At 46.2% G+C, this 26364-nt stretch overlaps 1 protein-coding gene across 3 annotated transcripts in view; it reads left to right on the top strand.

Annotated features, from left to right (window-relative positions):
- Window positions 1–825: 825 nt before the first annotated feature.
- Window positions 826–26364, top strand: part of SHTN1 (shootin 1) — a 93768-nt gene continuing 68229 nt past the window's right edge. The window contains exons 1-3 of one of the 3 annotated variants that reach the window (XM_028513527.2): window positions 826–1140; window positions 14840–14892; window positions 25248–25308. In XM_028513527.2, the coding sequence (XP_028369328.1) occupies window positions 1083–1140; window positions 14840–14892; window positions 25248–25308 (172 nt within the window). In that variant the 5' untranslated portion in view covers window positions 826–1082. Of the gene's footprint in view, window positions 1141–14390; window positions 14411–14839; window positions 14893–25247; window positions 25309–26364 lie in introns of those variants that run through there. The other 2 variants (XM_028513525.2, XM_036027369.1) reach the window with 2 other exon arrangements.

Genomic DNA, 26364 nt, shown 5'->3' with positions numbered 1-26364 from the left:
GTTGGCGCTTGGGGAGAGCCGTGGTGAAATCTGGCAGGCCTGCCGCCTCTCTTCCAGTCCGGGTCTCACCCGGAGCCGGGTTTGAGCAGTGCAGGGGGCCGTGGAGTGGGACACGCGCGGGGCTCCACTCCGCCAGCCTCTGCTGCCGGGCAGCTGGGTGGCCTTGGACGTTCCAACTGCGATGGCAGCCTCACTGAAGAGAAGGTCCTCCCATCAGCACCCGGGTGACCCGCGAGGACACGTGCTGCAGGGCCCGCGGCCAAAACACCTCTCAACCCCAAGGGGAGGCTGGGGAAAGCCAGCCGTGGCCCTGGGAGCGTTTAGCTGCCACGCCTCCGCTGCTCACTGCGTGTTCACAGGCCGGCCTGTGTCAGTCCTTGTCTGCTTTTCAAGGTGCTACACGTGCCCCAGTGGGCCTGCCCGGCAGCTCCTCGGTTTTCCCACGACGCCCCACAGCCCATTGTGTGAGAACCGGGAAGGAGCCCGTTGTGTCCGGCTCTGTATGGGCGGCTCGCGGGGACCGGACCTTGGGCAGCGTTCAAAGTGGGGTTCCCACAGACACTGCCGATGCAAGGCCGGTTTGGTCCTGAACCCACCTCTTGGGTTCTGGGGAGATCGGGGGGGGGGGGGGGGGGGGAGGGGAGGGGCGGGTAGGCGGAGAAAGGTGCTCCAGAGCGAGCCGGGGCGACCACGGACAGGCCCGCAGGTCGCACGCCCTCCCGCCAGCGCCACCTGCGGCGCGGGCCTCGGCGGAGCGAGCCGAGCCGCAGCGGCCACCGCGGGTCCCTCCCTCACCCCACCTCTGGCCCTCGGGCGGCCGGTGCGTCCCCGCCCCCTCCGCCGCCCGGCCGCCGCCCGCAGGTGAAGCCAGCGCGGCCGCAGGGTAGGTGCGCCGGGTGATCTCACTCGTGCGCTCCGCGCCAGGAGGAGGAGGAGGAGGAGGAGGAGGAGGAGGAGGAGTGAATCCAACTTCCGGGTAGTGCCGCCGCACGCCACCGGCATCTTGCTTTTCCTTCCTCCTCCCCCCGGCGCACCCCTCGCCTCTCCCTCCTTTCCTTTTATTCCCGACCCCACCTGCCAACATGAACAGCTCCGACGAGGAGAAGCAGTTGCAGCTCATCACCAGCCTGAAGGAGCAAGGTAGGCGGGCGCGCCGCCGCCAGGTGCGGGCGGCCGCGGCCCGTGGGCGGGGACGGCTCCCGGGCGCCGCGGTCGGGGCCGCTGGAAGCTGGGCTGCAGCTGCTGCGGCCGCGTGGCCACGCCGGCGGCTCCGTTACCCGCGGAGAAGCATCCTCCGCGCCCCGCGCGCACCGGAGAGCCCAGGGCCGAGGGTGCCGGGCGGGTGCCGGGGAGTGTCGGCCCGGCGCTGCGGGAAACGCTACCCGCTGGTGGTTGCAGCTGGGGATCTTGGAGTGTTGGGGGAAGGGACTAGGGTTCGGCGCTGACTTGGCCCCACCGCCTTACCTTCCAGGAGGGACTAGCGGGTGGGGCTGGATGTCTTGTGGGGGTGGGGTGGGCGGCTCAGCTGGCCCTGCTCGCCCACTTGGCCCCACCCTTGCCCTTTCGCGCTGGGAGGCCTGCGGCGCTCCACTTCAGCCTTCCCAGCTTTTCATTTTGTCTGGTTTGCTCGAGTTCCTCTTTCTTTCCCCAGCTAGGATTTTCAGGCCACGACGGGTCTTATCAACTTCTCGTTTTTAGCAATTTTTTTAGTCATTGAGTCAAAACCCTGCCTTGGGTCAGGCTTCCCGAATTAGGGCTTGGTTCTTTTCCACGGGAAAGCCAGGCCATGTAGGTGCACTTCTGCACTGCCTGGTCACGCGAGGTTATCCCTTAATAAAGAACTGTTTTAATCCAGCTTTTCCATCACTTAACCACACTTGTTAAACAAAGCCAGATGAACGTGAACCTAACACTTTTTAAATGGACGAGGATTATTACCCTGACCAAAGGGGGCCTGAAAACGTGGGTCGAGAGAGGAACCACACAAATTTAGGAAGTGAAAACATGTAGGAACAGTGCTTTTCTGACTCACGTGCTGCCAGAACCGCTATGCAGAGGGGACACATCGGGGCCCCTTCTCTCTGGCTGATCCTCGGTGTTTACCCCCAGCCCTTTCACTTCTCTTGCTCAACTCACCAACTCTGAGTTTGGACGAGTACTGTCTTCATCCTTCCAGGGTCTTGTGGATTAAGCCTGACCCACTAAAGGCAAAGGCTAGACCAGATCGTGTCATGAGGTTCTGCCCACTACTATGAACCCTTGCCCTTTAGAGATGCAGGCGTACCATTTGCAAGGGAATGTAGGTCCCTCTGGAATGCACTCTCCTGGAAAGACATCTGTTTACTGTTTACTGTGTGACCTTGGGGAATTCTGTAACCTCACTCAGATGGTCAGACACGTTCCTCTGTAGTATCTACCATCCAGAAAGCACTGGATACACGTTCATGAGTTTGCCTTCCCAGTGCCCTCCACTCCCACTGTAATTAGTCCAAGGTCATTAAATCACAAGCATCTGTGACTCTAGCAGGCACATAAAATGCCTTTATCTGGAATTTCTCAAGCGTTTTTGTGAAGGGCTGGATTCTATTAGTATTTTTTAAATTTCTTATAATACCCCCATAACATAAAGCCTTTTTTACTCAAGCATAGTTGACAGATAACATTATATTGGTTTCAGGTGCACAGCATAGTGAGTCGACATATGTACACCTTATGATGTAATCACAACAATAAGTCTGGTAACTGTGTGTCATTCTACAAAGTTACTGTTGACTCCATTTCCCTGTGCCATACATTATACTTCCATGACTTACTTATAAGTGGAAGTTTGTACCTCTTGATGCCTTTAACCTCTTTCACCCATCCCCAAATACTCTTAATTCCTATTCTAGACATTGGAGATTTCATTATTGGTAATATATGCCAGTGGATACTAGATCTTTTGATAGGTTATCAGTTTGCAAATAGTAATGATAACAAATTTCATTTCCTTTCACACTGTGTATAATTTCAAGGGTAGATTAACATAACAGATAATCCACAAGGTTATATTTGCTTTTGGAATACATTTTCTGTCTCTGTTGGGTTTAAGAGCTGAGAAAAAGGGTTCTTAAGTTTCTGGCTCTTTCTTATATTACATCAGAAAACAAACAAATCTATGTCATTGGTATTTATAGAGGATATATTTTCTGAATTATGTACATATCAAGTACAATAGACCAGGTAGAGTTTGAAGTTGTGTTTCTTAAAAAGGTAATTTTGTTTAAGGCTATTGAGTCTGGTTGCACAGGTGTTGGAATTTTTTTCAGTCCACAGTCTGGTTTTTATCCATCTCAGAGCTAGGGCATTTGTTTGTTTGCTGTTCGATCACAGAGTGTGTTAACACACTCAGGAGTACTGAGTTGCTGTTTGGCCAATGGGACTAGCTGGTAAAATAGGGGTTTGAGGCAGAAAAACAGGCAACTAGGTATTTGGGCTCTTACTAGTATTATGATCAATTTGGTAGGATGATGGTGTGTATAATTTATTTTTGAAAATAGACAATTCTTTTTACTACCTGTTAATGACATTTTGAGTAACTCCACGACCCCTGTTTAATGTGAACAGGAACTAATAATTCATTTCATACTCTGTTTTCCTTTTTAACACTGAGTAAACATACTCCTTTATTCTTTTAACCAAAATTACCAGGTGCCTCCTACTGTAGCGTGGATAAGGCCCAGGTGCTAGGCACGGTCTGAGATGGTGACCAGTCTTTGCTGTCATCGAGTTTCTCTTCTGGTAGGCAGTCATTCAGGAAATAATCATATGCATAAGTTTGTACAATTACAAATATTTTTCTAGGACAGAGTCTTAGCAATGGAATTGTTGGGTTAGAGGGCATGTACACCCACAGTTGCTCGAGACATCACAGAAGTGCCCCCCAAACGGCCGAGCCAGCCCACATCCCCCAGCCTTGCCCGTGAAACCACACACTGGTCGACACGGACCAGCAGCGGTCTTTATTAATTTTGGCAGCCTGGCAAGTTCCTTAATCTTGCCAATCGGATAAACAAAAACGACACCTTAAAGAATTGGTATTACCTGGTTATCAGCGAGGTTCGAAATCTTCCTACACATTCCCTGACCGTTGAGGTTTCGTCGCATTGTTCCTTCCTCAGCGAGTGTGCAGTCTGAAATTTGAACCCGTTCCCCCGGAGGGAGCTGGGGAGGAAGGTTCCTCTCCGCTCTGAATGGCAGGACGTGAAGCCTCCGTGGCGTGGCCCCTGACGTTGTTTTTGACACGAGTTGTGAAATGTAATGACGGAGTCTGTCATAATATGAACAATCTCTAATTTATACTTACCATTCCCTAAGCTCGATGTCTTATAAATCACACCCACTTCTGAATTACTTCAAAACATTGTATGTTCCCTTCTGGTGAATGGTATAATTAGCTATATTATGTCTTTCTAGAAAGTTATATTATGTCCCTTTAAAAAAAATTAGCCAGTGTGCGATTGCTTATGTTCCAGCAGATGTTGAGGTAATGAGGTAATTCTCCTTTTGTCTTTTCGGGGGCTTTATTTTATTGGACTGATTGACATCTCTAATGCGCCGAGAAATGGCAACTTGGGATACTATTTCCAATGCGTATTTCCTAGCGACTAAAGTGGACATTTCCCTGACAAAACATCATACAATTTGCTCCCCCTCCAGAATTCTGTTGGGAAATGATAGACTTAGCTTAGCATTTGTTGAAGGTACATGATTTTCATTGTAATTTATTCAGCCCGCATGCATTGAATATTCATAGCCAGGCACTGTGCTAGGCTTCAGAGATACACAGATGAATAAAACCTTGTCCCTGCTGGTGAGGAGTTCCTCCCCTAGAGATGGGGCTAGGCATGTACATCCCAGGAAGCGAGTTCATTGACCTAGATGGGGGTCACATGTTTAAATCCTTTGGCCAGGGCGGGGAGGGGCACCTTGATTGGCTGTCCCCACAAAGACCGATGGGTTGGAGCAGTGGTCCGAAAGAGAATGCTACGCTCTCTCTGGTCAAGTGCCACTACCAGAAGCGGGATGCAGGCCATGCAGACACAGAAACTGTGTCCACTGAGCTGGTCACCACAGTAGTGTCGTGTCATTTGGAAATCGTGGAGGAAGTGTCGAAGAGAGTGATTGTCATTTAACCATAAGGCTGTTCTGACCAAAACAACCACAAGCAACCCAGAAGTTACAGCTGTTCTTGAGCTAACACTATTTCCAGTGGATTTCCTATGGTGAGATAATTGGTTTTAAAGAGAGGCAGCCTCCTTTTCGCCTTTAATTACTAGTATTTTCCTGAAGATCACTGAGATAGTGCTTGAGGTTCAGATGGAAGCTTAGTCAAGCTCCTTCTCAGGCTGAGATGGTCATTAGAGGTGTCCAGTGCTCCCGTGGCTTCTAGGTTGGGAAGTGGCTGGGGCGTTGTTTTGACAACAGGGACTGCAGCTGTTGCCTGCCACGGTGACCTTTTCCGTCTGGACAAGCGGAGGCACTGTCAGTGTCGGATCCGCGCAGAGTCAGTCAGCAGACATTTTCTCTAAGTGACGAGGCAAGGATTTTAGGCCTTGTGGGTTGTATGGTTTTTGTCGCAAACCAGCGTACTTGTTAAAAATGCAATTTCCTCCTAAAGTTGGTTAGCCGCTGCCCAAGAGACATCAGCTGGGCAGTGCAGCTTCCTCTGTCATTCTCCAGCGAAAGGAACAAGCTCCGGGGGAGAAACGGCTGATTCCAGGGCTGGGGGGGCTGGGGTGACGGGGGCAGGAAACACACAAGACGAGCCGGGAGCATCCTGTACAGCAATGGGGAAGTGCTCCAAGGAAGAAGCCCACGGCCATGGGGGTGTGTCGAAGAGATACAGGAACCAGCGGGACTCGCAGCGGCCAGCAATGGGACAGCTTGAACAAGGAAATGTTAGCCTATAACCCAGAGTACGAAACAGATATTCATGCGTCCATACTGACAAAAACAAATGGTTGAATCAACAGGGAGAAGAGACCAAGCTTCTGGGCAAACAATCCCAAATAGTGTATATAGATACTCCTGGTCAAAGCAGTGGAACACGTGCCCTGTCCCTTCAGGGTGGGCTGTGCACAGTGACGCCTTTCCAAAGAGGACAGAATGGAAAGGGGGAGAGAGAGCACCTTTCCAGAGGGGAAACTTGACAGACATCACCTCGGCTAGGTGGTCAAGGTCAGCGCCAATGGTGGTGGAAGTCATGTTGATAGGATGTACCTTCAAAAAAAATCTTTCCCCCGGGAGACCTGATCTTTACTTTGTCTCCAGCCTCACTGGGGGGAGTGTGCACCTTTGGACAGAGGTGCTGAAAATGGCACTTCGCCTCAGTGTCTTCCCCCAGAAACCTGGAGCCCCAGTCTGATGGTGAGGAAAGCATCAGACAAATCACAATTGAGGGCCGTTCTACAGAACACCGGACCAGTACTCCTCAAAACTGTCACAGCCATCGAAAACAAGGACAGCCTGAGAACCTGCCACAGCCAAGCGGTGTCTAAGGAGACAACTAAAGGTGGTATCTAAGGTGACAACTAAACCTTAGGTGGTATCTGGATGACGTCCTGGAACAAAAATGGGGCGTTGTGTACAAACTAAGGAAATGGGAAGAGAGGATGGACTTCCATTCATAACAATGCGTCAGTATCGGTCAACTCATTGTAATAAATGGACCATACTAACGTGGCCTGTTGACAGTAGTAGAAACTGGGTATAGGGTGTGTGGGAACTCTGTACTATCTTTGCAATTTTGCTGCAAATCTAAAGCTTATAGAATTAAAGTTTATTGAAGATCATAGGGCTGCTTACATTCTTGTACACATATATCTGAAAGTGCAGCTGTAGGAAAAATTCTCAACAGTGGAATTGTTGGATCCAAAAACTATGTGTATTTTAAACTTTGTGGTGCTGTGGATGGTAATCCATGAGCTGTGACACAGCCAGGCTCTGCTTTAAAATGTAGAGGGAGCATAGCTTTTATTTTTCTCTGTTTACCATTCATGCTGGCTAAGCATTTTAAGCATTAAAACACAAGTTCTGAAATTTTCATATGGTACAATGAGCAGTAATATATCAGGATCCTTTTAGTTAAAATTCTTCGTGGCACAGATCAGTGCATGGTGATGATCTATGTCTTAAATAAGACTTTTTAGGCACAGTTTTAGGTTTATAGAAAAATTGAACAGAACGTAGAGAATGACTACATAGCTCCTCCCTTCCCCCCTGCACGTTTCCCCATCATCATCATCATCATCATCATCATTTTGTATTAGTGTGGTACCTTCAGTTTTTGACAAATGTATGACCTTACCCCCATTACATTATTATGCCGCACAATTTCACTGCTCCAAAAATGTCCTCTGCTGTACCTGTTCATCGCTTCATCCTTACTCCTGAACTCCTGGCAACCACTGGTCCTTTTATTAGCTCCATAGTTTTGCCTTTTCCAGATGTCATGTAGTTGGAATTGTACAGTATATATATAGCCTTCTTAGAGGGGCTTTTCCCCTTAGTTTTATGCCTTTAAGATTCCTCCATGTCTTTCCAGCTTGATAGCACATGTATTTCTCTCTATCCCTGGGTAATACCCCATTGTATGGAAGTACCATAGCTCATCCACTCATCTATTGGTGAACACCGTGGTTGCTTCCAAGTCTTGGCAATTGTGAATGAAGCTGCTATGAACATTCATGTGGTGATAGGATGGAGGAAGGGAAGTGTTGCACAGCCCTGTGATGAGGTCTTCGTCTTGTAGCCAGCCTGTGTGTCCCTGGGTTATGACTTTTGCAAGGGCTAATCAGCTTTGTTTCCTTCTCCACAGCTGAGACCGGAGTGCTGGAGGGGGGTGGAGTTGGGTCATTACCTTCCCCCAAGTCTGTTAAGCTCTGGTAAAATAATTTCTCTTGAGGGCAGGCCTGTCAAGAAGAGCAGAATGCTCTGAGTATGTTTCGGAGTAGTTACTTCCTCCTCCCTGGCCTGCATTTTCTCTGATACTCACTGTGGGAACCTGCTAGCCCTCCTGGAGGTCAGACTCAGGACACTGTGGGTGCCCCTGAGGTTTTTAACTCTCAGGCTTGTTAGAACTGAGCTTCCAGCAGTTCGTCAATTGCAGTGTAGGTTTTCCTTTGTCAGTGCTGGTGCCTGGGAGGTTAGACCCCTGCTGTTGGTCCTGGTGAGGGCAGCTTGGCTTCTGCTCTGATTCAAGTCCTGATCCTTTGTATCCGCTCCATTGTCTCCAGTTTGGGGAGCAGCGATTTGCCCTGTGACCTCAACTCTGGTAGATCTAAGAAGGGTTGTTGACTTAGGGTTTGTTTGGTTTGTTTGTTGCTGTGAGGACGGGAGTGTCAGTTTCCAAGAGTCTTACATACCAGACGGAAAACCAGGCTTACATATGTGTCTTAAAGTTACTCCGTGTCTTTCCTTTCCGTTGGTTCATTTGAATCACTGATATAGTTTGTTATGAGTACTTCTTAAGCATCATTAATTCATTAACACTGAGCTGTGTGTTCTACCAAGTAATGGGTGAATTTCAGGCTTGGCATAATTTCTTTTCAGATGTGATATCCGGCGTCTTTGTTTTTTGATCAGTTTTTTTCCAGCACTGTTTTCTCTGACTTTTTTTTAAAAAAATAATTAACAAGTGAAGTATAAATGACTTCTCTCTCCACCCTGGCTCTAAGAGCAGGACCCACTGGGGTGTGTGCAGAGGGGAGCAGTGTCCTAATTGCACATTATCTGTTAGGACTCACCCCCTTGCTCCCCATTAGTAAGAGGCGTTTCAAGGCTCCATGAGCCTCAAAGGTGCGGACTCAATGGATGAGAATCTACATTAGGAGAGCTCATGAGGCAGTGTTTTCTGGTTGCATTTGACGGCTACTTAAAGCTTCACTTTTATTAAGTATCCTTTTGTCACATATGGTGTTAAGAGACCCTTTTAATATGGGGAGGAGCATGTGCTCTTTCGTGGTTCGTTCATGTGAAGACTGAGATCCGTTCTCCCCCCTCCTTCATTTAACACACATTTATCAAGTGCCTGCTGTATGTCAGGCATTGTGCTCCGTGTGGGTGGGCACCTGGATGCATAAAGATACGGGCCTCACCCTCAAGGGCCATTTCTGGGCTCGTGCTTGAGCACAGTGTTCACAGTGGTGCTCACTCGCGTGTTTCACACGAGTGTCGGAGAGTCAGTAGACGGGTTCTGCCTCCGCCGTCCTCACTGTGGGATTTGCCTTCTCAGTACGTTTGTGTCTTCCTCTTTAAAATTGCTTTAATATTTGGCCCAATGGCTCGACATCACAGATTGATGTGCACCAGCCACTCATTCAACACAGGCAACAACTCTGCGCTTGGTATTCTGCTGGGTTTCAGGAATGAATCGAGGGGAGAAAAGACAGGAAAACAAACCCACGCTCAGATCATGTAGAATGTTATAGGTCGGTGCTCTGTCCAGCAGAGACACGTGAACAGCGTGCTCTGGTAACACATTAGAAACATACGTGCTGACTTTTGCCTAAGGTATGTGAAGAGGGCTTCTTGGAAGGAATGACCGTTGAATTGCTTTCCAAATGAGGAGGTAGCGAAGATGGGGAGGGGAAGACCTTTCAGGAAGAGGGGAAAAGACTATTTTACTTTTTGGCTGGGTACAGTGAACTCTATTGATGGTGCCTGACAAGGGAGAGCTCGCTAAGCTCCTCCCCTCTTCATGGGGGCTGGGATGGAAATGGGAGGTCAGGGGATGCTCAGTGTGTTGGAAGGTCGATCTGGGGCAAGGACTCCCAGCAGCTGAGGAGTTGCCGCCCCTCTTGCTGTCGCTGGGGCTGGCGATCCAGGGACCTCTTCGTCTTTGGAGGCCACGTGGACCTAAGGCCCACCAACCCTGTGGCTGTAGCCACATTCATTGTCATACCAGGAAATGAGCTCGACATAGTGGTCACTGAGGACAATGCCAGCCCCAGCATCGAGGGTGGAGGAGTGGGTGTCACTATTAAGATCGCAGGAGACACCCTGGTCCTCAGTGTAGCCCAGAATGCCCTTGAGGGGGGCCTCTGATGCCTGCTTTACCACCTTCATGATGTCGTCATACTTGGCAGCTTTCCCAGGTGGCAGGTCCGATCCACAACTGACACGTTGGGGGGAAAATATTTTAAAGGCACCTGGGTATTCAAGCTCTTGGATGGTTCAGGGAAGCCTGAGACTTTAGGAAACATGGAGTGAATTGTGGTCTCCCAGGCTAAACTTTGGGGGTTAGGGAAGGAGAGGAGGGTCCTAACATCTCTGGGGGCTTTTAAGTAAGAGTGAAATGACCGGGTTGCATTGTTACTATGCTAACGTCCTACCTCATATGGAATGAACTGGGGATAGAGGGAGGCTGGACAAGAAGGTTCTGCCATTCTTAAATGTCCGAATTAGAGCCGAAGTACTGGCTGCAGAGGAAGGGCAGACTGGAGAGTCATTTGAAGAGTTCCGAGCCTTTTGATGATCCTTGGGAGGTGGGAGGAGGAGGGGAGTCTAGGGCGATCCCAAGGAACCAGCCGGAGGACCAGATGGAGGATGGCACCGGGGGAAGGAGATCCTGCACATGGGAAGGGGGAGGTCCGATGACGGGAGCTGATGAGCTCGTACTCCAACGTGCTGAGCTTCAGGACAGTAATGTCCAGAATAGTGCTGTCCAGTGGAACTTCCTCCTGTGATAGGAATGTTCTATGTCCATTGTCCACTATGGTAGCCACACTGGCCACTTGTATTGGGGTGACCAAAAAGTCATGGTTTTTTCCACAAACTAAAAGACATGTTTTTCATTTTCACCAATAACTTCATTGATTTGGATATTTTGAATGTGCCGGCTATCTCCTGCTATTGGCTTCTGGTGGGTAGAGGCCAGGGTGCTGCTAAACATCTCCCAATGCATAAGACAGCCCCGCAGCAAAGAATCATTTGACCAAAATGTCACTAGTTTCAAGAAACTTTGCAGACCACTTTTGACACGTTCGATCAGCCACAGCAGCTTCTCCATACACTGCACAAATCTATTTTTGCATTTCGGTTGCGTTTTTACCTTTCTTGAACTAATAAAGCATTACACACTGAAAATGTTGCTTATCTTCTTCCATCTTCAAAACTAAAATGGCTGCACAAAAATTCAGTATTTTGATTAGCTATTTTTAAAATGCACACTGATATGACAGCTGTCACAATACAATGTAACAAAATTGTTTTGAAGTTAAAGACAATTCAACACTACTAGAGCCATTGTACAGAAAAACTAAACAACCTTTGTGGCCAGTCCAGAAGCTGTTGAGCACTTGAAGCGTGTCTAATGCTGCTGAAGGACTGAATTTTAAATTTTATTCACTTTTAAATGATTTAAATGTAAGTAGCCACCTGTGGCGAGTGGCTATACCATATTTGACGGTGCAGATCTAGACAGTACCGGTTGGAAATGCTGATCTGGAGCTCACGCTAGAGGCGGGGTGATTCACTTGCCTGGGACGGAGGGCCCTGAACCCTTTGGAGCTAACGCTGGGGAGGTCCCAGGCACATGGATTGTTTGCCCCCCAGCCAGAGGTGCTTCCGGCCTGTAGTTACCAACTTGAGCTGTCGTGTTTCTGAAACAACTACGTGCCCTCCGCTGCTTCCTGGGCCGGCTCCCTCATGATTTTCCGCCTGGAAGGAAAACTCCCTTTCTTGGAATTTAGGAGTTAGAAAATGGAAAACCAGCATGATCCTTGAAGCACGTGCTCTGCCTGATATTCTCCTTGTTTGCTCCACGTCTTCCTTTTCCTTCCGTTCTGTACTCTTAGGTGGTGATTCCCCTCCTTGGCTGCACATTACAACCCCCCGGGGTGCTTACTTCTAAAAAAACATGGATGCCGAAGCTCTACCCTAGACTAGTTAAACCAGCACGTTGGGTGAGGGCTGTGTGGAGAGGGGGCTAGACTTGTGTATGATTGAAAAGCTTCCCAGGTGATTTCAGACGTGCAGCCCAGATTGAAAGGCACAGCTTCTGGGCGTGCCTCCACTTACTGGCCCAACTGCAGTCGGTCTGTAGCTCCCTCTCTCCTTTGCTTAGGGGAGGAAAATCTCTAGGGTTTCTGAGATTTTTCTGCTGTGCCATTTTTTGGAACTCATGAGGCAAAAGCACGCCCCGGACTGAGGGCATCAGAGAGCAGCCTAGTCTTGGCATGCGCACAGGATTCGATGTGCTTTGCTGTATCAGTAATAATACCCATGGCCATCCTGTATTGAACCCTTCATGTGCCTAAGTACTCTTACAGTTGACGTGTTCGCTCACTCACTCTTAGTAACAACACTATGAGACATGTATAATTATCATTCCTATTTTCCAGATGAGAAAAATGAGACTCGGATGAATCAGTTTGCCCAAGGTCCTCCTGGGTACCATGTGCTCGGGCTGGGCTTAGGCTGTGCATTTTAACTACTGTGCTGTGTGACCTTGCGGTGTGGTGACGTGAACTACACCTGTACACCGAGCGCTGATCTTGTTCTGTGGCAGGGAATTGGTCAGAGGCACCTTCTGAGTCGGTGAGTTCAAGGTCTGCAGGGTCTCTCTCACAGGTCGCGTGGGCTCTGCCACTGACTCAAACTTTCCCGACTGTGAGCCAGTTCTAGAACAATAGAAGGCTTTTCTCTGTGACCCTTTAGTTTTGACCCACCCCCCCCAAAAAGTAGCTGAATTATGTAGGTCACTTCAGTTTTTGCCAGTTTTGCCGAGGATGGTTACATGTGTAACCACCATGGTGTGTCTGTGTGTGTGAATATTATGGAAAGCAGTGAGCTTGGTTTCTAACTTCAAAGAAGTGAAAACATTAGTAACTGTTTTTCGTTCCTTTTATGCCCTGTTTCCCAAGTGCCCCCTTCCCACCACCAAGAGGCCGAATTTCTTCCTATCCTTTTCATTTCCTTCCCCTGTTCTTGACTTTATTATTATTTTTTTAACTCGCAGATAATCACAGTAAATCATATGTTCTTTGATTTCCATGAAGATCGATAGGTGAAGGGTTCTTAATGAGCGCTGCCCAGAACGACCCAGCAACTGGGGGTCTGCAGTGTTCCATCTGGATTCTATCGGCAATGCAATGGAAGAATAGTATTGGTATTTTAAAAACGGCTACAAATAGAAAAAAAATGTTCTTAATGTCAATATGAGACCATGGTTTCATAACCCTTCCTTGTTTGTTTTGTACGTCTATAAAGTAGGTCATCAAGAATAGAAAGGAAGATCACTTTTGATTTTCAGCCTCATCTGTAGATACTTTGAAATGTCAAGTAAACTCATGCAAAGTCTGTCAGTAAAGTATATATTTATTTTTCAAAGCACTATTAGGGGTTTGTGTGGTGGAGGCTGATGAGGGGCTGGTGTGCAGAGAGCTGCATTCTGTGGTGAATCAAATCTTTTCTGTTGAAAATGTAATTATTTTTTAAAGAGCTGTATCATTACATGTATACATTCAGCTGCTTCTAGGGCTAATTTTCAAGGATTCTTTTTGGGCATGGCTTTAGTAAAATTGCCCGTGAGTTCTTATTTAGATGGCCATGGAGCGCTAACAAAACTTCGGGGCAGTGGTGGTGTGATCCTGTAACTATTGGTTCACTGGAACTGGATTTTAAGATGTCGGTCCTGCCGTCTCAGTAGCTGCTCTTCCAAACTCTCCGGGTCCTGGTCCGAGGAAGTAGAACGCACACCTTCCCGTGTGAACTGTCTGTCTCCGGGGCGCTCTCTGCTCAGTGGGCGGAATCCTGCCCCTCTAGAACTGATGACCAGCTGTCTGGGGTCTTCTGAAGCCTCTGGTTTCGGACTGTTTGTTTCTGTCTTTAGGTTATTCATAGGAGTAGGAAGTTCGATTTGTCTCTCTTTTTTTTTTTTTTTTTTAGGGAAAACTTTTTGTAGATAAATCCAATTACAGTTTTGGAAAGTAAAAGTGTAACATTCCCACCTGGTGGTGGTCTGCTGTCTGGCAGCGGTCTCGGCGGCGCTGCTCCAGAAGCTGTGCTCGTCGTCAGCCCTGGGCCATTCTCTCCCTCCCGTCCCCTCATCCCTCGTCTCCCGCGCACTCTCAATGTAACGTTCTCAACCCTAAGGGTGTCTAAAAATGGTGCTTTGGCTAAAAGATGGATGTGGGGGTTCAGGTTGCTTTTTTTTTTCTGGCAGTAGAGGGTTCTAAGTTAAAAACTGCCATTTTCCCCATAGAGTTGGAAGTATTTCCAAATAACTCACGTTTTTCCGACTTAGTGAAACGAATCTGGCTGGTGTCTGCTCAGGGCCTGGTGACCGATGATCATGCAGTGCTTGGAAATAGTGGTTCTGAGCTGACTGCTCGCGGTGTGAACTTTGTGCTGTGTGGGTACAGCAGAGGTGTGACAGCGAGTCCCATGCGTGCGCCTACTTCATCTTCCGGCAGCTGACTTGAAAGGTTACCCACTTCATGGCAGCACCGCAGACTCTCAGTGCTGGGAGGAACTTCAGCGAACACCCACCTGCCAGGGCCAAGTCCTGAGTGTCCAAGAGAAGGGACTTGTCATAGGTCACTTTTGGCTCATAGGTCTTCCTGGTGGCCCAGGGAGAACCGAAATTCGGCTTGGCGGACTCGCGTTTGCTGTGGTCTCTTCCCCTTCCTTACTCTTCAAAGTGGAAGCCTTCCTCCTCCTGTGGCCTCTTCTGCTTCTGCACCCACCCCCCGCCTAGAAAACAGACAGTGGGGTTTAGTTGAGTTCCCAGGTTTTTCTGCAGTAAACTTTTGATCGTGTTATAATGTTGCTTTCTTTCTTTTTTTTTTTCTTTTAGCAATAGGCGAATATGAAGACCTTAGAGCAGAGAACCAGAAAACAAAGGAGAAGGTTTGTACTTCCCCCTTTCTTTCCTCTCTTACTTGTGTGAAAAGCCTAGATGGCACGGTGCATTGTCCTGCCACCAATTTCAGTTAAATGTGAATGAGAGGTCCCCTCCCCACCCCACCCCCACGTCCTGCTTGTGTGGTTCAAGCTTATATCCACTGCAGGCTCCAGATGGTAAAGAATAGCAGGCAGGCCACAGAGGCCGCTGCCCTGGGAGACTGGCTGCACAGCTAAACGTGCAGCAGGGCACCGGGCCAGGCAACGCAAGCCCCCAGGAATTGTACTTTTCCCCAAGAGCCCAACCTGGGATTCTAGGGATGGCACTGAAGGCCTAAGACATTCACTTTTGGGCTTTAGACACCCTGGATTCTGGAGAGAACTGTTTGGAAGCAGTCACTGCTGGTTGGCCCAAATGCCTCTATAAACCTTTTGTGTGTTTACTTCCTCTAAGGATATAAATAATGTGCTGGAAGTTTCAAAACAACTGGGGTGAAGAAATGGGGAAGCCTGGTGAAGATTTTCAGGGACTCTGGGTGTTTTATTTTTAAACCGTTAAGTAATTGAAATCTGCTTACATTTACCAACTACTTACCTTTTTGTCTCTGAACATGCTTATCTGAGATTTGTGAATATTTGTGTGTATACACGTGTATATACATATATATGTACACACGCACACAAATGGAAGGGAAGGCTAAGTTAAAAAACAGTAGAGGGAATGAATAGAAAATGACAAGTAGGAGAGAGAGCTGAACTGTTCCTTATGGCTTTTAGACATAAACAAAATTGACTTTTAGAAATTACTTTGTTTGATAGACCAAATATTTCAAGACAGAACCCCTGTGGTGGGAAATTAGTAAAACAGGTCCTTTGTGATGATTAAAGAAGGTGGCCATCGTTGCTGTAAATTATGAAACCTCATCTTTACAACTTTGGAATAAGAACTGTAATGAAAATTAGTTGTGAGCTAAATATTTGTAAAACCTGTGGCGTATTTGGGAGCATGTATTGGGCCATTAGGACTCAGAGTTAGCTTTTTCACTTATGTTACTTTGCCACCTATACAGCTGTAGTACACTTCGTGATTTCAGTATCACTTTAGTTGAAAGCAGATTATAATGGATTTTTAAAATAATTTTTAAGGTTTTATTTATTTATTTTTAGAGAGAGGGAAAGGGAGGGAGAGAGAGGGAGAGAAACATCCATATGTGGTTGCGTCTCCCACCCCCTGCCCCTGGGGACCTGGCCCGCAACCCAGGCATGTGCCAGCGGGAATTGAAACAGCAACCCTTCAGTTTGCAGGCCAGCACTCGGTCCACTGAGCCACACCAGCCAGGGCAGATTATAATGGGTTTTTAGATCATCATTTTCCACCCAGTTTTGAGGCTTCCTTGCTCATTTGTAAATAACCCTTTGGTCCCGTGAAATCTTAAGTTTCTTCTCTTCCTTTTATCAGACGATGCAGGAAATGGTAGGTGGGGGTGATGAAAATACCCATGATAGAATGTGGCTGGCGTATGCATCTCTAATAGGATGAGAAGGTCACAGGAAATAGTTTGACAAAATTTCTGATTCTGTTGCCATAAATGCCAAAAATCACGGGTGTCCTGAGGATGCCAACAGGTGGGGAGTTTGTGCTGAGACCCCGAGTCCCCAGCGCCCTGTAACTTCAAATGGAAGCTAATGGGCGATGGAGCCAGGTAGCTGGAGCCTCTTTTTTCTAAGATACCCAACCATCTTCCAGCTCTAGGAGGAAAAGCCCAGAAGTTATCAGTCGACTGAGTCTCTCTTCCTTGGGTGTTCCTGGCCCAAGAGGGGAAGAGCCAAACCACATGAGGGGGGCGGTTAATGCAGGAGAACTCGGACTTCACCTTGAAGGTACGAGGAGAGAGAGCAAACAAGGCCCTTCCCATGGCTGAGAAGGGAGGATGTAGAAGAAAGCGAAGAGCGTAAGAGGAAGAAACTTCTGTTCTTTCTTTTTCTTCTTTAGTTCTTGCTTGCTAGCAGATCTGGTGTTGCCCTAAACAGAGCAGGCGTTTTGCAAACATCTGTCGGTGGTGGCGACGGCGGCTGTTTAACTGAGAGCCGTCTTCTGCAGCGAGGCTTTCAGCGAGCCATGTGTTATGTGGGTGGAATTACAGGTCATGCGCATTTGGTAGAAGGAAGGTTATAAATTATCTTAGCCCGTTAACTGTTTACGTGTTTCTTTTATACACAGAGTATGGCCTGATACTTTCGTAACATCCGTATGCACGATTGATTTGCTTCTGTTCTAATTCTTTAAAAATAACTATTAACAGAAGCGGGGAGAAAGGAGATGAAAGCCACATGGAATGCCGTGGTTGGGTAAAACAAACCGGAGTGGTTTTAAGTTCAGTGCCCTCTGTTAATCTTCTGTTAGAGGACTAGCAGGCTTATTACTGAAGATTTTCCCCCCTAAAGGAGGGCTTTATTACAAAGGAGGGCAACATATAATAAAAGCCTTTTTAGACAGCAGAGGAGGAGTAAAAGCAGCTTTAGTTCTGGAGGTGGTAAGCGCGGAACACCCTTCTCTCCGGCAAAGCCCTTCTGTGCCTTGCTGGGGGCGGGGGGCTTTGTCCGCGCCACACCGGCAAGTACACGTACGTGGCCGTCCTTGCCGCGTGGCCCCACGCCAGCACGCAGCTCAGTCAGTCGAGGATGGGAATCCAAAGTAAAACTCTGTTTGCCATAGTTAATTGGATGTGGGGAAATTTTGCACGAGTGGAAGGGGCCAAAGTCCACGTGAAGTCTGACCATCTTGGTTGCCAGGCCACCAGCCTTCTCGGTGGGAAGAGACAGTGGGGGTGATTCCTTTGGGTAGGGTCTCCTGAAGCCCTGTTTGGCGTCTCCTCTGTTGAGACACTGGGTGGGACAGGCATCTCGGCAGAGCGGGCACTTGCTTAACAGGTGGCGTTCACTTGGGAGTTACCGTGAGTTACGGTCATCCACTTCTCGCCCTTTCTTGTCTGCTGCTTCACACAGCCCCGGGTCAGCTCTGTGTCCCGGAGAACAGTGTCCCAGGGTGACAGGCTCTAGGCCCAGACATGGGTCCTCTAACTTCAAGTGGTATCTTTGAAACAGGTAAACGTACAGGAGCTCATTAACTCTTTCCATAAAGGTCTTGGTTTTATTCACAATTCTTTATTGTTAGCTCATGGATTTTCCGCATGAATTTAATTCCACAAATTATCAGACTCCATACGTTTCTGTATCATTTGTCTATCAGTTTGTAGTTAAGACCCGAAAGTAGGCTGTGGAATCCACCTGATATCAGAAAAAGTCACGAGTGTGCACGCGTGTGGGGATAGTTTGCGACCCACTGCAGTCCTGATGGACTGCATTCCGAGTGGGTGAGGAGGTGGTTGGGGAGAGTGGGCCAAGGTTTTCATGATCTTTTCCTCTGCAGATTTCCTTTTCAATGACCAGAATCTTTTTGAGTTTGTAAGGAAAGCTTTTGGAAGGGAAAACTTTTTGTCAAATGCCTTCTGAGTACTGGGGCATGAAAAATACACATGAAGGTCCCACTCTTGAGTAAAACCACTGTAATGAGGGACATTAAGTAAGTTGGCAAATAACTATAATAAATTGTGATGATATAAGTGATTACGTAGAATTTGGGGTGGGGCGGGAAGAGCACAAAAAGACAAAGTTCCTACTCAATTCCATGTGACAAGCTCTTGGTACACAGGTGGCAAACACAAGGTCATCAGGCCGAATCCAGCCTCCACCTTGTTTTATCCGGCCCGGCACCTTGTTTCTACCCAGCGGCAGCGCTGAGCTCTCACTCAACTGTTAGGGAGTAGTTACATTTACACAGTCCTGAAGTTACATTCGGCCCTTTGAAGGCAAGTGGGAGGCTGATGTGGCCCCCGGTGAGAATGAGTTTGACACCCCTGTTAGTAGCTTTAGTGCTTGGTTTAAATGTCACTTGCTGCAGAATTAATTGTTTGCTTCTTTGAAATAAAACATCTGTATATTTCTTAGGCACTTACCACATTTTATCCACAGAAGTTCATTATCATCAAAATATATAGGGTTCAAGTTGTGCAGGTTGGATTGTAAAAACTTCAGGTTTTTTTTTTTAAACATCAAGATAAGTGGAGATTATGGAAACAATGTGCTCCTTTTTATTCTTCTTTTTTGCCAGTTTCTAAATAACGTTATCAACAGTATGTTAAAAAAGTGGGAAAGTCTAGCACATGGAAGCCAGCAACCCGTCCCAATCTGTCTTTTGGGGAGTATGAAAAAATGGAGGACTGTTTATTTTGGAATCAACAAAATAAAACGTTTTACTTTGCTTGTGAAGCAGTCATCATAGTCAAATGTTAGTGCCGCTTCTACAATGGAAGGGACATTTCTCCTGAGACTCATTCAGGATCTTGGTCATATATTTTTTTTAATGGGGGGCAAAGCCTCGCTGAGCTTTTAATGGAATAGCTTTCAACTTTCTGCGGTGGGTGGGGGATGTGTGCGGAGTGTACATAAAAAAAAAAAAAAGGGAATCTGTGTCGTAGAAGAATGTGTGCCTTTAAACAGTCCATATTTGTGTGTAATATTATGGCCTGAGACCCAGTTTTGAAATGAATCAGTGTTTAAGTGGCTGATTAGACGTCGTTGGGGGGAGCCGCGGTGCCCGTGCGTCGGGCCGCCTGTCAGCGCGCCAGGAACAATGAATGGAAAGGGAGTGAGGCAGGCTCACGTTTCAAGAAGCAAGGTATATGATACAGTTTGCATCTTGGCTCAGTCGTCTATTGTTAAAATTTCTTCCTCTTGTGTAAATCTCAGAGGTGAAGGTCCCCAAGTATTTTATTTAAAAAAAAAAATCAATAAAGAAGCCACTTTCAAGACCAAGCTATGCACCCATTATGCTAACTGTTCATGCATAATACATCCACATACATGCGGTTTCTTTAGAACAGAGTGGCAAGTGGTTGTGCCAGAGAAAAAGTAATTACTTAGCAGTTTGAAAGTGAAAATGAGTCTCTTATTAGCAGCAATCTATCCAGAAACAAAGAGCAGGGATCTCTGTTCCGATGACACGTGTTTTCTTCTAACACACAAGACCTAGAATTTGGAGAAGGCTACAAGACAGCTTCAGAGGCAGCTACTGTTTTATGGCCTGTGAAGACTGGAGGGAAAGAACTTTGCGTTGGAAGAAAATGCGCCACCGAAAGAGGGAGCGAAAGGAATCCCGTCCTGGTGGGAATGATTTTAACTTGTGCTCTTCAAGGGGTGAGCACAGTTGAGATCTGGCCGAGCTTGCATCGGTGGAACAATATCGTCCGTTATTATTAAAGATGATTTGATGGTCCTTCAGGTACATCGCCAAAGATTCTAAAAGAGGTAAAAATGCACAATTGTGGTGCTTTGCATGCTTAACATGTTTAAATATTGTAACTGGACATGAAAAGAATGAACTTCAAGGAAAATCAGTGAGAATCGTGTGAGGCTGTGGCCTCCCTAGACCAGCCACAGCCTCTGCTGCGTGTCCCTACAGTGCAGCGTTTCTCCCGTGGAAAGTGCTTGTTTCATTTGTTGGTCCTTTTCGGTAAATCACGTGTTTTGTGAGAGCACGTCGTTTATCACGTTTCCCGGTGTATTTTCCCCCAGTGCATACATAGCCCAGTGCCTCGGCACGTGTCAGTGCCGTATACATGATTTGTTCAAGGCTCAAGGGGGGAGATAGAGGCGGTCAGTGATTGTAGTAGTGATCTGCTTAGAAGGCTAATTCAGACAGGTTGTCTACTCTGCTGGTGTTATGTATGTGTGTGAGAGGTGTGTGTGTGTACTGCTCGGGCCCGAGGCTGGCCTTTCTGCAGGCTGGCCAGCCACCCCCCTGCCTTTGCAGACCACAGAGGTACAAATGAATGTTGGTGTTAGAAGTTAGACACGATTCAGAACACTGGGATAAAATAGACACACAGCAAAATACAAAGATCTCTTAGGATCTACAGGAGTTATCTGTAGTTCTGCTGAGCCCTGTATAAACAGTAAGTTGGATGATACATGTGGGAGAAAGATCAGAGCTGTTCATGTTGGTGGGGGAGGGGGTGGTGCCAGTTTGCAATGGAGAGACTTTCCTCTGAGAGTCAGTCTGTCGGTGCTTTGAAATGCTGGTTCAGTTTCGGAGGCCAGGTATCTGCCTGGGTGAGGCTCAAGGAAGAGATCTGGAGAGCAGCCAGGGTTTCTAATATTAAGAGCTGTCAAAACCAGCAAGGCCAATCCCTGATCAACTCACCACTTCATAAAGGGCCAAAATAGAGGCTCTAGAACAGACACAATGTTACCCAGCTTGCTGAAACCAGCCAGTGCTTGTGCTGTGGGCTTCTACCCCAGCCTTGAGCTCCAGAGAATCATGGGCCTTGTAATTAAATGATGTGGGCCCACGAACATCTGTTGCTATTGCAGAGTCTTGGTGAGCAATTCTCAGACAAAAAGAAGCCATCACTACAAATAGTGCAGCTGCGTGAGCAGGGGAAGGGGAAGGGGTAGGATGGGTGAGGGGCTTCTGTGGGACATAAAGGTGAAACATTCTTCCAAAAAGGCCCAGAACCCTTGCTGAATTCTCTCTGCAGGTAGAATGAAAGAAAGATAACAAGGTATTTTTTGTGAGTTCACATGAATTGATGAAATAATTGGACGTTTGGATTTTTGCTTAGTAAATGCGTCCATCCTTCATATTTTGTTCAGCTCTGGGTGAGAATAAGCTGCCTTTGCCGCATGTGAGATCCCTCCCCCCCAGGCACACACCCCTTTCAGTAATCATAGCAGATGGTGAATTCTGTGGCTGCCAGTTCTACCATAATGTGGTTGCAGAAAATAGCAAGCCCGGCAACATGAAGACCCCGGATAGAACACAGCTGGGGTTGGGAGACAGCTTCTGAATCGGCGGGCGAGGACTCTGGGGTGGTGGAAAGGCCCATAGCTAGACTGCAGGCACCGGTTACTTGCCTGTTAGAATAACACTGCGGTGTGGAGACCTGTTATTAACCAAAGCTGGTCTCCCAGCATCTTAAGAGCAGAGAGCAAGGGTATAGAATCTTAGTTTGCGGGGGTCGGTGTACGCCTGCCTAACGTTTCCGTGTGTGGTTCGTGACCAGTAAACGGTCGCTGCATTGGTGGCTCATGGGCGATGTCAGCTGGTGGCCTTTTTCAGGTCTGAGTAGACAGAGCGCCCTCCTGTTTGAGAATGCTCACTTCACTTCTTTGTCAGCCAAAGTCTCGGAAAACTCCGGCCATTTGATTTAAGTGAGAGTGAAATTAACCTCTGATTCTTTCAGGTGGAGCTCTGAGAGGTTTATAGACGAATCCAAGTGACATGAAGGAGGGAGCAGCACTCCCCAGCACCAGCTCTTAGATAAAGACGGTTTTTCACGGGGCATCTTGTACCTTTCAGAAATGCCAGACAGTGGAAACATGAAATTAATTTGAAAGAAAACACCAGATACGTTTTATTGGGCAATCATAACTCAGGAGTCTAATCACAAACAATGTTTCTTTTTGTGCTTTACTGTGCATTGTTGGAGGTGGGGTGGGCAGACTCGCAGGCTGGTGGGGGAAATACAGAACAGACAGAAGCCACATTCTAGAAAACAAGGGGAACATTCCTGAGGCAACTGGCCGGCAGCATCATAAAACTAAGTTTCGAACAGTGTACTGCACACTGCGGGACGTAACGAAGCTTATTTGAGAATCTAGAACTCTGGTTTTTAGAATTTTAAACACTCCCCAAAATGCATGCAGTTAATTTGTTAAGTTGACACTAGAAACTATATTAGACAAACTTTTTTTTACAGAGGATAGATTTTCACAAGCAAGCCTCAATAAAAAAAATACAGTAGTCCCCCCTTATATGCAGTTTTAGTTACTTACCCACAGTCAACCAAGGCCTGCAAATATTAAATGGAAAATTTCAGAACTAAACAAGTCCCAGCTTTTAAACTGCATGCCATGCCGAGTAGCACAATGCAGTCTTCCGATGTCCGGCTCCATCCTGCCTGGGCTGGCAGTCAGCCCTTTGTCTAGCATGAGTGTGCTGGGTATGCTGCCCACACAGTGGTTACTCAGTGGTTCTCCCATTCATCAGACGGGTCATCAGAGATTTTGAGCGGGGGAGGGGGGATGTGCGGGAGAGATGCACACTACATTAACATAACTTTTACTACAGTATATTATTATAATTGTTCTATATTATTATTATTATTGTTAATCTATTACTGTGCCTACTTTTTAAATTAAACGTTATCACAGGTATCAATGCATAGGAAAAACTACAACTTATAAAGGGTTTGTTACTATCAGCAGTTTGAGGCATCCACTGGGGGGTCCTGGTGTGTGTCTCCCAGGGGTAAGGGGGGACTGCTGTGTGCCTTCTGCTTTGTGATCTGGCCCAGCCTGACCCCTCTCATGGGTGGTCTGAGTCAGCATGCAGTAAACAGCTTTGCTGAGGTAGCACTGTGTACTTGCTTCACACACCAGAGTCAACAGGGTTGCCCGTGTGGTTTTTTAAAGTTTGAGCTCTGGAGAAACTAAAGAGGAAAACTGAGCCATTTGCTTCTTAACATTTCCTTTCTTTTAAAAATATTTTTAAAGCACAGAAAAGGGCAGAGAATACTATAAGAAATAAGTAAAATTAACTTATTTTTCTGAAATTTGAAAATAAAAAAGAATACTGTAGAAAAAATTGTTGAATATCACCTCTGTCACTCAATCATAGCTCCTTCTTCCCCTCTCTGTCTTTTGTTGTAAATTCTGTATGTATATCCTTCTATTTCGTGTTCCTATATTTTATATATACCACATGTATCATGAAATATACATTTACAGTGTAAGTATATCTCATGTGTGTTAAGATATCATTTGGTGTATATTCTACAACTCTTTTTACTAAATATCGTGGTTTTGAGGTTTACCTATGTTGATACATAGAGCTCTAGGTCATTCTCCACTGTTGTTTTGGAGTGTATTTCATGACTATACCGTGAGTTATTATTACTGCAGATGCTGAACATATTTGTATAGATCATGTACGCACAACTAGAGATTCTAGTGGTGGTAGCGGAACTGCTGAGTCACGCACAAGGTGTGGGCACTGTCAGTTTCGATGGTTTACTTTCAAGTACCTGTGCCTGCTGACACCACCAGCAGTCGGGAGTTACCAGCTCCTGACAGCAGACTGTTGCAGTTTTTGCCAGCCTATCAGATGAGAATATCTCACTCTTTTAATTTGGGTTTTTCAAATCATCCGTGGCATCATTATTTTTTAGCCGTAGAAAGTTGGAGATATCCAAAGGCATGAAATCCCAATATGTTTATCTAGCATAGTCGGATTAAAATACAATTTAAAGTTGTGTTTTCTTCAGATGGTCCTCTTAGTACACTATTCCACGAAATTAAGATTTTAATGATCACTCTAATAGCTAAAATCACTTTTTAAAGTTTTAGACATTTTGGATGAAAAATCTTTCTGAAAGTGTTATACTTTTCTGTTTTGTGAGATTCAGGGTAAAATGAATTCAGTTCTCATAATGAACATTAGGCTTTTAAAAAATTCATTAATACCTTCAGGGTGTGTAGCAGTACTAAAACTTGTTTCCATACCCGATATCCTAAAGAGTCCTCGTGCTTTAATAGTTAATTTTTGCCTTTGATGGTCTTACCTCCTAAAGTCTCTTTTGGTGAGTCCTCCCACCTTTTAAAATGAAAAATCCATTTATGTAAACGATACCTGCTTATTGCAGAGTAGTTGTATCTTTTTTCCTATGAAATTGCTACCTTCCTTTATTTAGAACTGTAAGGATACAAGAATGGTGTGTGTGTGTGTGTGTGTGTGTGTGTGTGTGTGTGTGTTCCTTGAGTAAGAGTGTGTGGAGCACGTGGCAGCAGTTTGTCTTCCTGTCGTGGTCACTGCCGGTTGCGCACCAGGCGGTGTTCCGGGTATTTGAAGCCGTCCAGTCTCGTGGAATTTGACCTGTGGATGAGTGGGGTGTTCACTGTATTTGCAAAAATACCCACTTAAAAAGGGGCACACATAGTGTCTTAAAGAATGAATATATTTTAACTGAAGGACGGTAAATGGGTCTGTCACTGAGTAGATCATGAGCAGTAAGGTGACTCACTCGTCATCTTAGAAGGTCCGAGAAAACTGAGCAGACCCAATGGTACAAATAACCCAGCCGGGTGAGCGGTACAAATACCATGTGATCAGGAATGCTTTTTTTAAAGGTTTCTAATTTTTTGTTTTCTTTTCATAATGTTGGTGTTGTTTGTAAGTTTGCTCTTTCTTGTCTTTCCAAACGATGATACAAACTCAGTGTTTTCATTTCTTCTCATTTCAGTGTGACAAAATTAGGCAAGAGCGAGATGAAGCTGTTAGAAAATTGGAGGAATTTCAGAAAAGTACGTAAGCATTTCAGTGGATGTTATAACACGCAAAACTGTGTGTGGGGATTCTGTGGGTAGACGTGCCCCCTCTTTTTAGTAACTGATGCATCGGGCATGCAAGAAAGCAAGAATTGTCTTCTCATTTGTCCCCCAGATACGCTGGTATAACTGGCATTTTTAAAGAAATGGAATGAGCATTATTGTTTTATGAGTGTGTTACTATAAAAGACAGTTTGTACTTGCTATAAAAGATTTTATTATGCAGAACAGTGAAAAGAGAACAAAAATTACTTGTTATCTTGACTTTTTGAGCAAAGTCAATGTTAGTATTTTGTAGTCTTTCCTTCCTGGTCTTTTATCTGTAATATGTGTATCTACAAAAAAAAAAAATACTATCATGCTTTGCATTTAGTTTTGCAGCTTGCTTTCTTCGTAAACAATATGTTATGGTCATCTTTGTCAGCAGAGATGCATATTAGTTCTCATCGTTGTCCATGATATTCTGTTATATGGTAGTGCCATAATTTATCCCAGTGTTTCTTCACTGGTAGATGGGTTATTTCTGGGTTTTAGTCACTATAAATAATGCCACGGCAAGCATTGTTGTACATACATCTTTATGGTGGTCTGCTTAGTTCTTTAATTTATGAAAAAGGAACTCTAGGTATAGAACGTACCCAATTTTTAAAGTTTGAATGTTTGAAATAGCCCTCTCACCAAGGAAAGTTACGGTCCTGCAAAAGTTGTAATATGTTTTCTGAATTTTTGCTGTGCATTTTTTATGTGATATAAGTTTGTCGATGCTCTGTCCCCTAAGATAGGACGTATCTGATGACACTCAGAAGGATCAGAAGGAACTACGTCGTGGGAAAAGGGCCAGACCTTAGCAGGGAAAGTGACCCACCCCCTTGGGAGCGGGGCCTTTCTGCCCTGTTCTGCAAGTGCTGTATTAGCCAGGCTGTTTGATCGTGTCATAAAGTGTTCACTTGGTAGCTGCACAACAAAAGACTTGATTCTTGTGTAAGCTGTAGAAGTAAAGCATGATCATTAAATTTCAATAGCCAGTTTATT

Source organism: Phyllostomus discolor, chromosome 5 (genome assembly GCF_004126475.2).
Source record: "Phyllostomus discolor isolate MPI-MPIP mPhyDis1 chromosome 5, mPhyDis1.pri.v3, whole genome shotgun sequence".
In the NCBI taxonomy this organism is placed as follows: Eukaryota; Metazoa; Chordata; class Mammalia; order Chiroptera; family Phyllostomidae; genus Phyllostomus; species Phyllostomus discolor.
The sequence above is the reverse complement of the archived record's forward strand: the minus strand, read 5'-3'. Positions and strand labels throughout refer to the sequence as shown.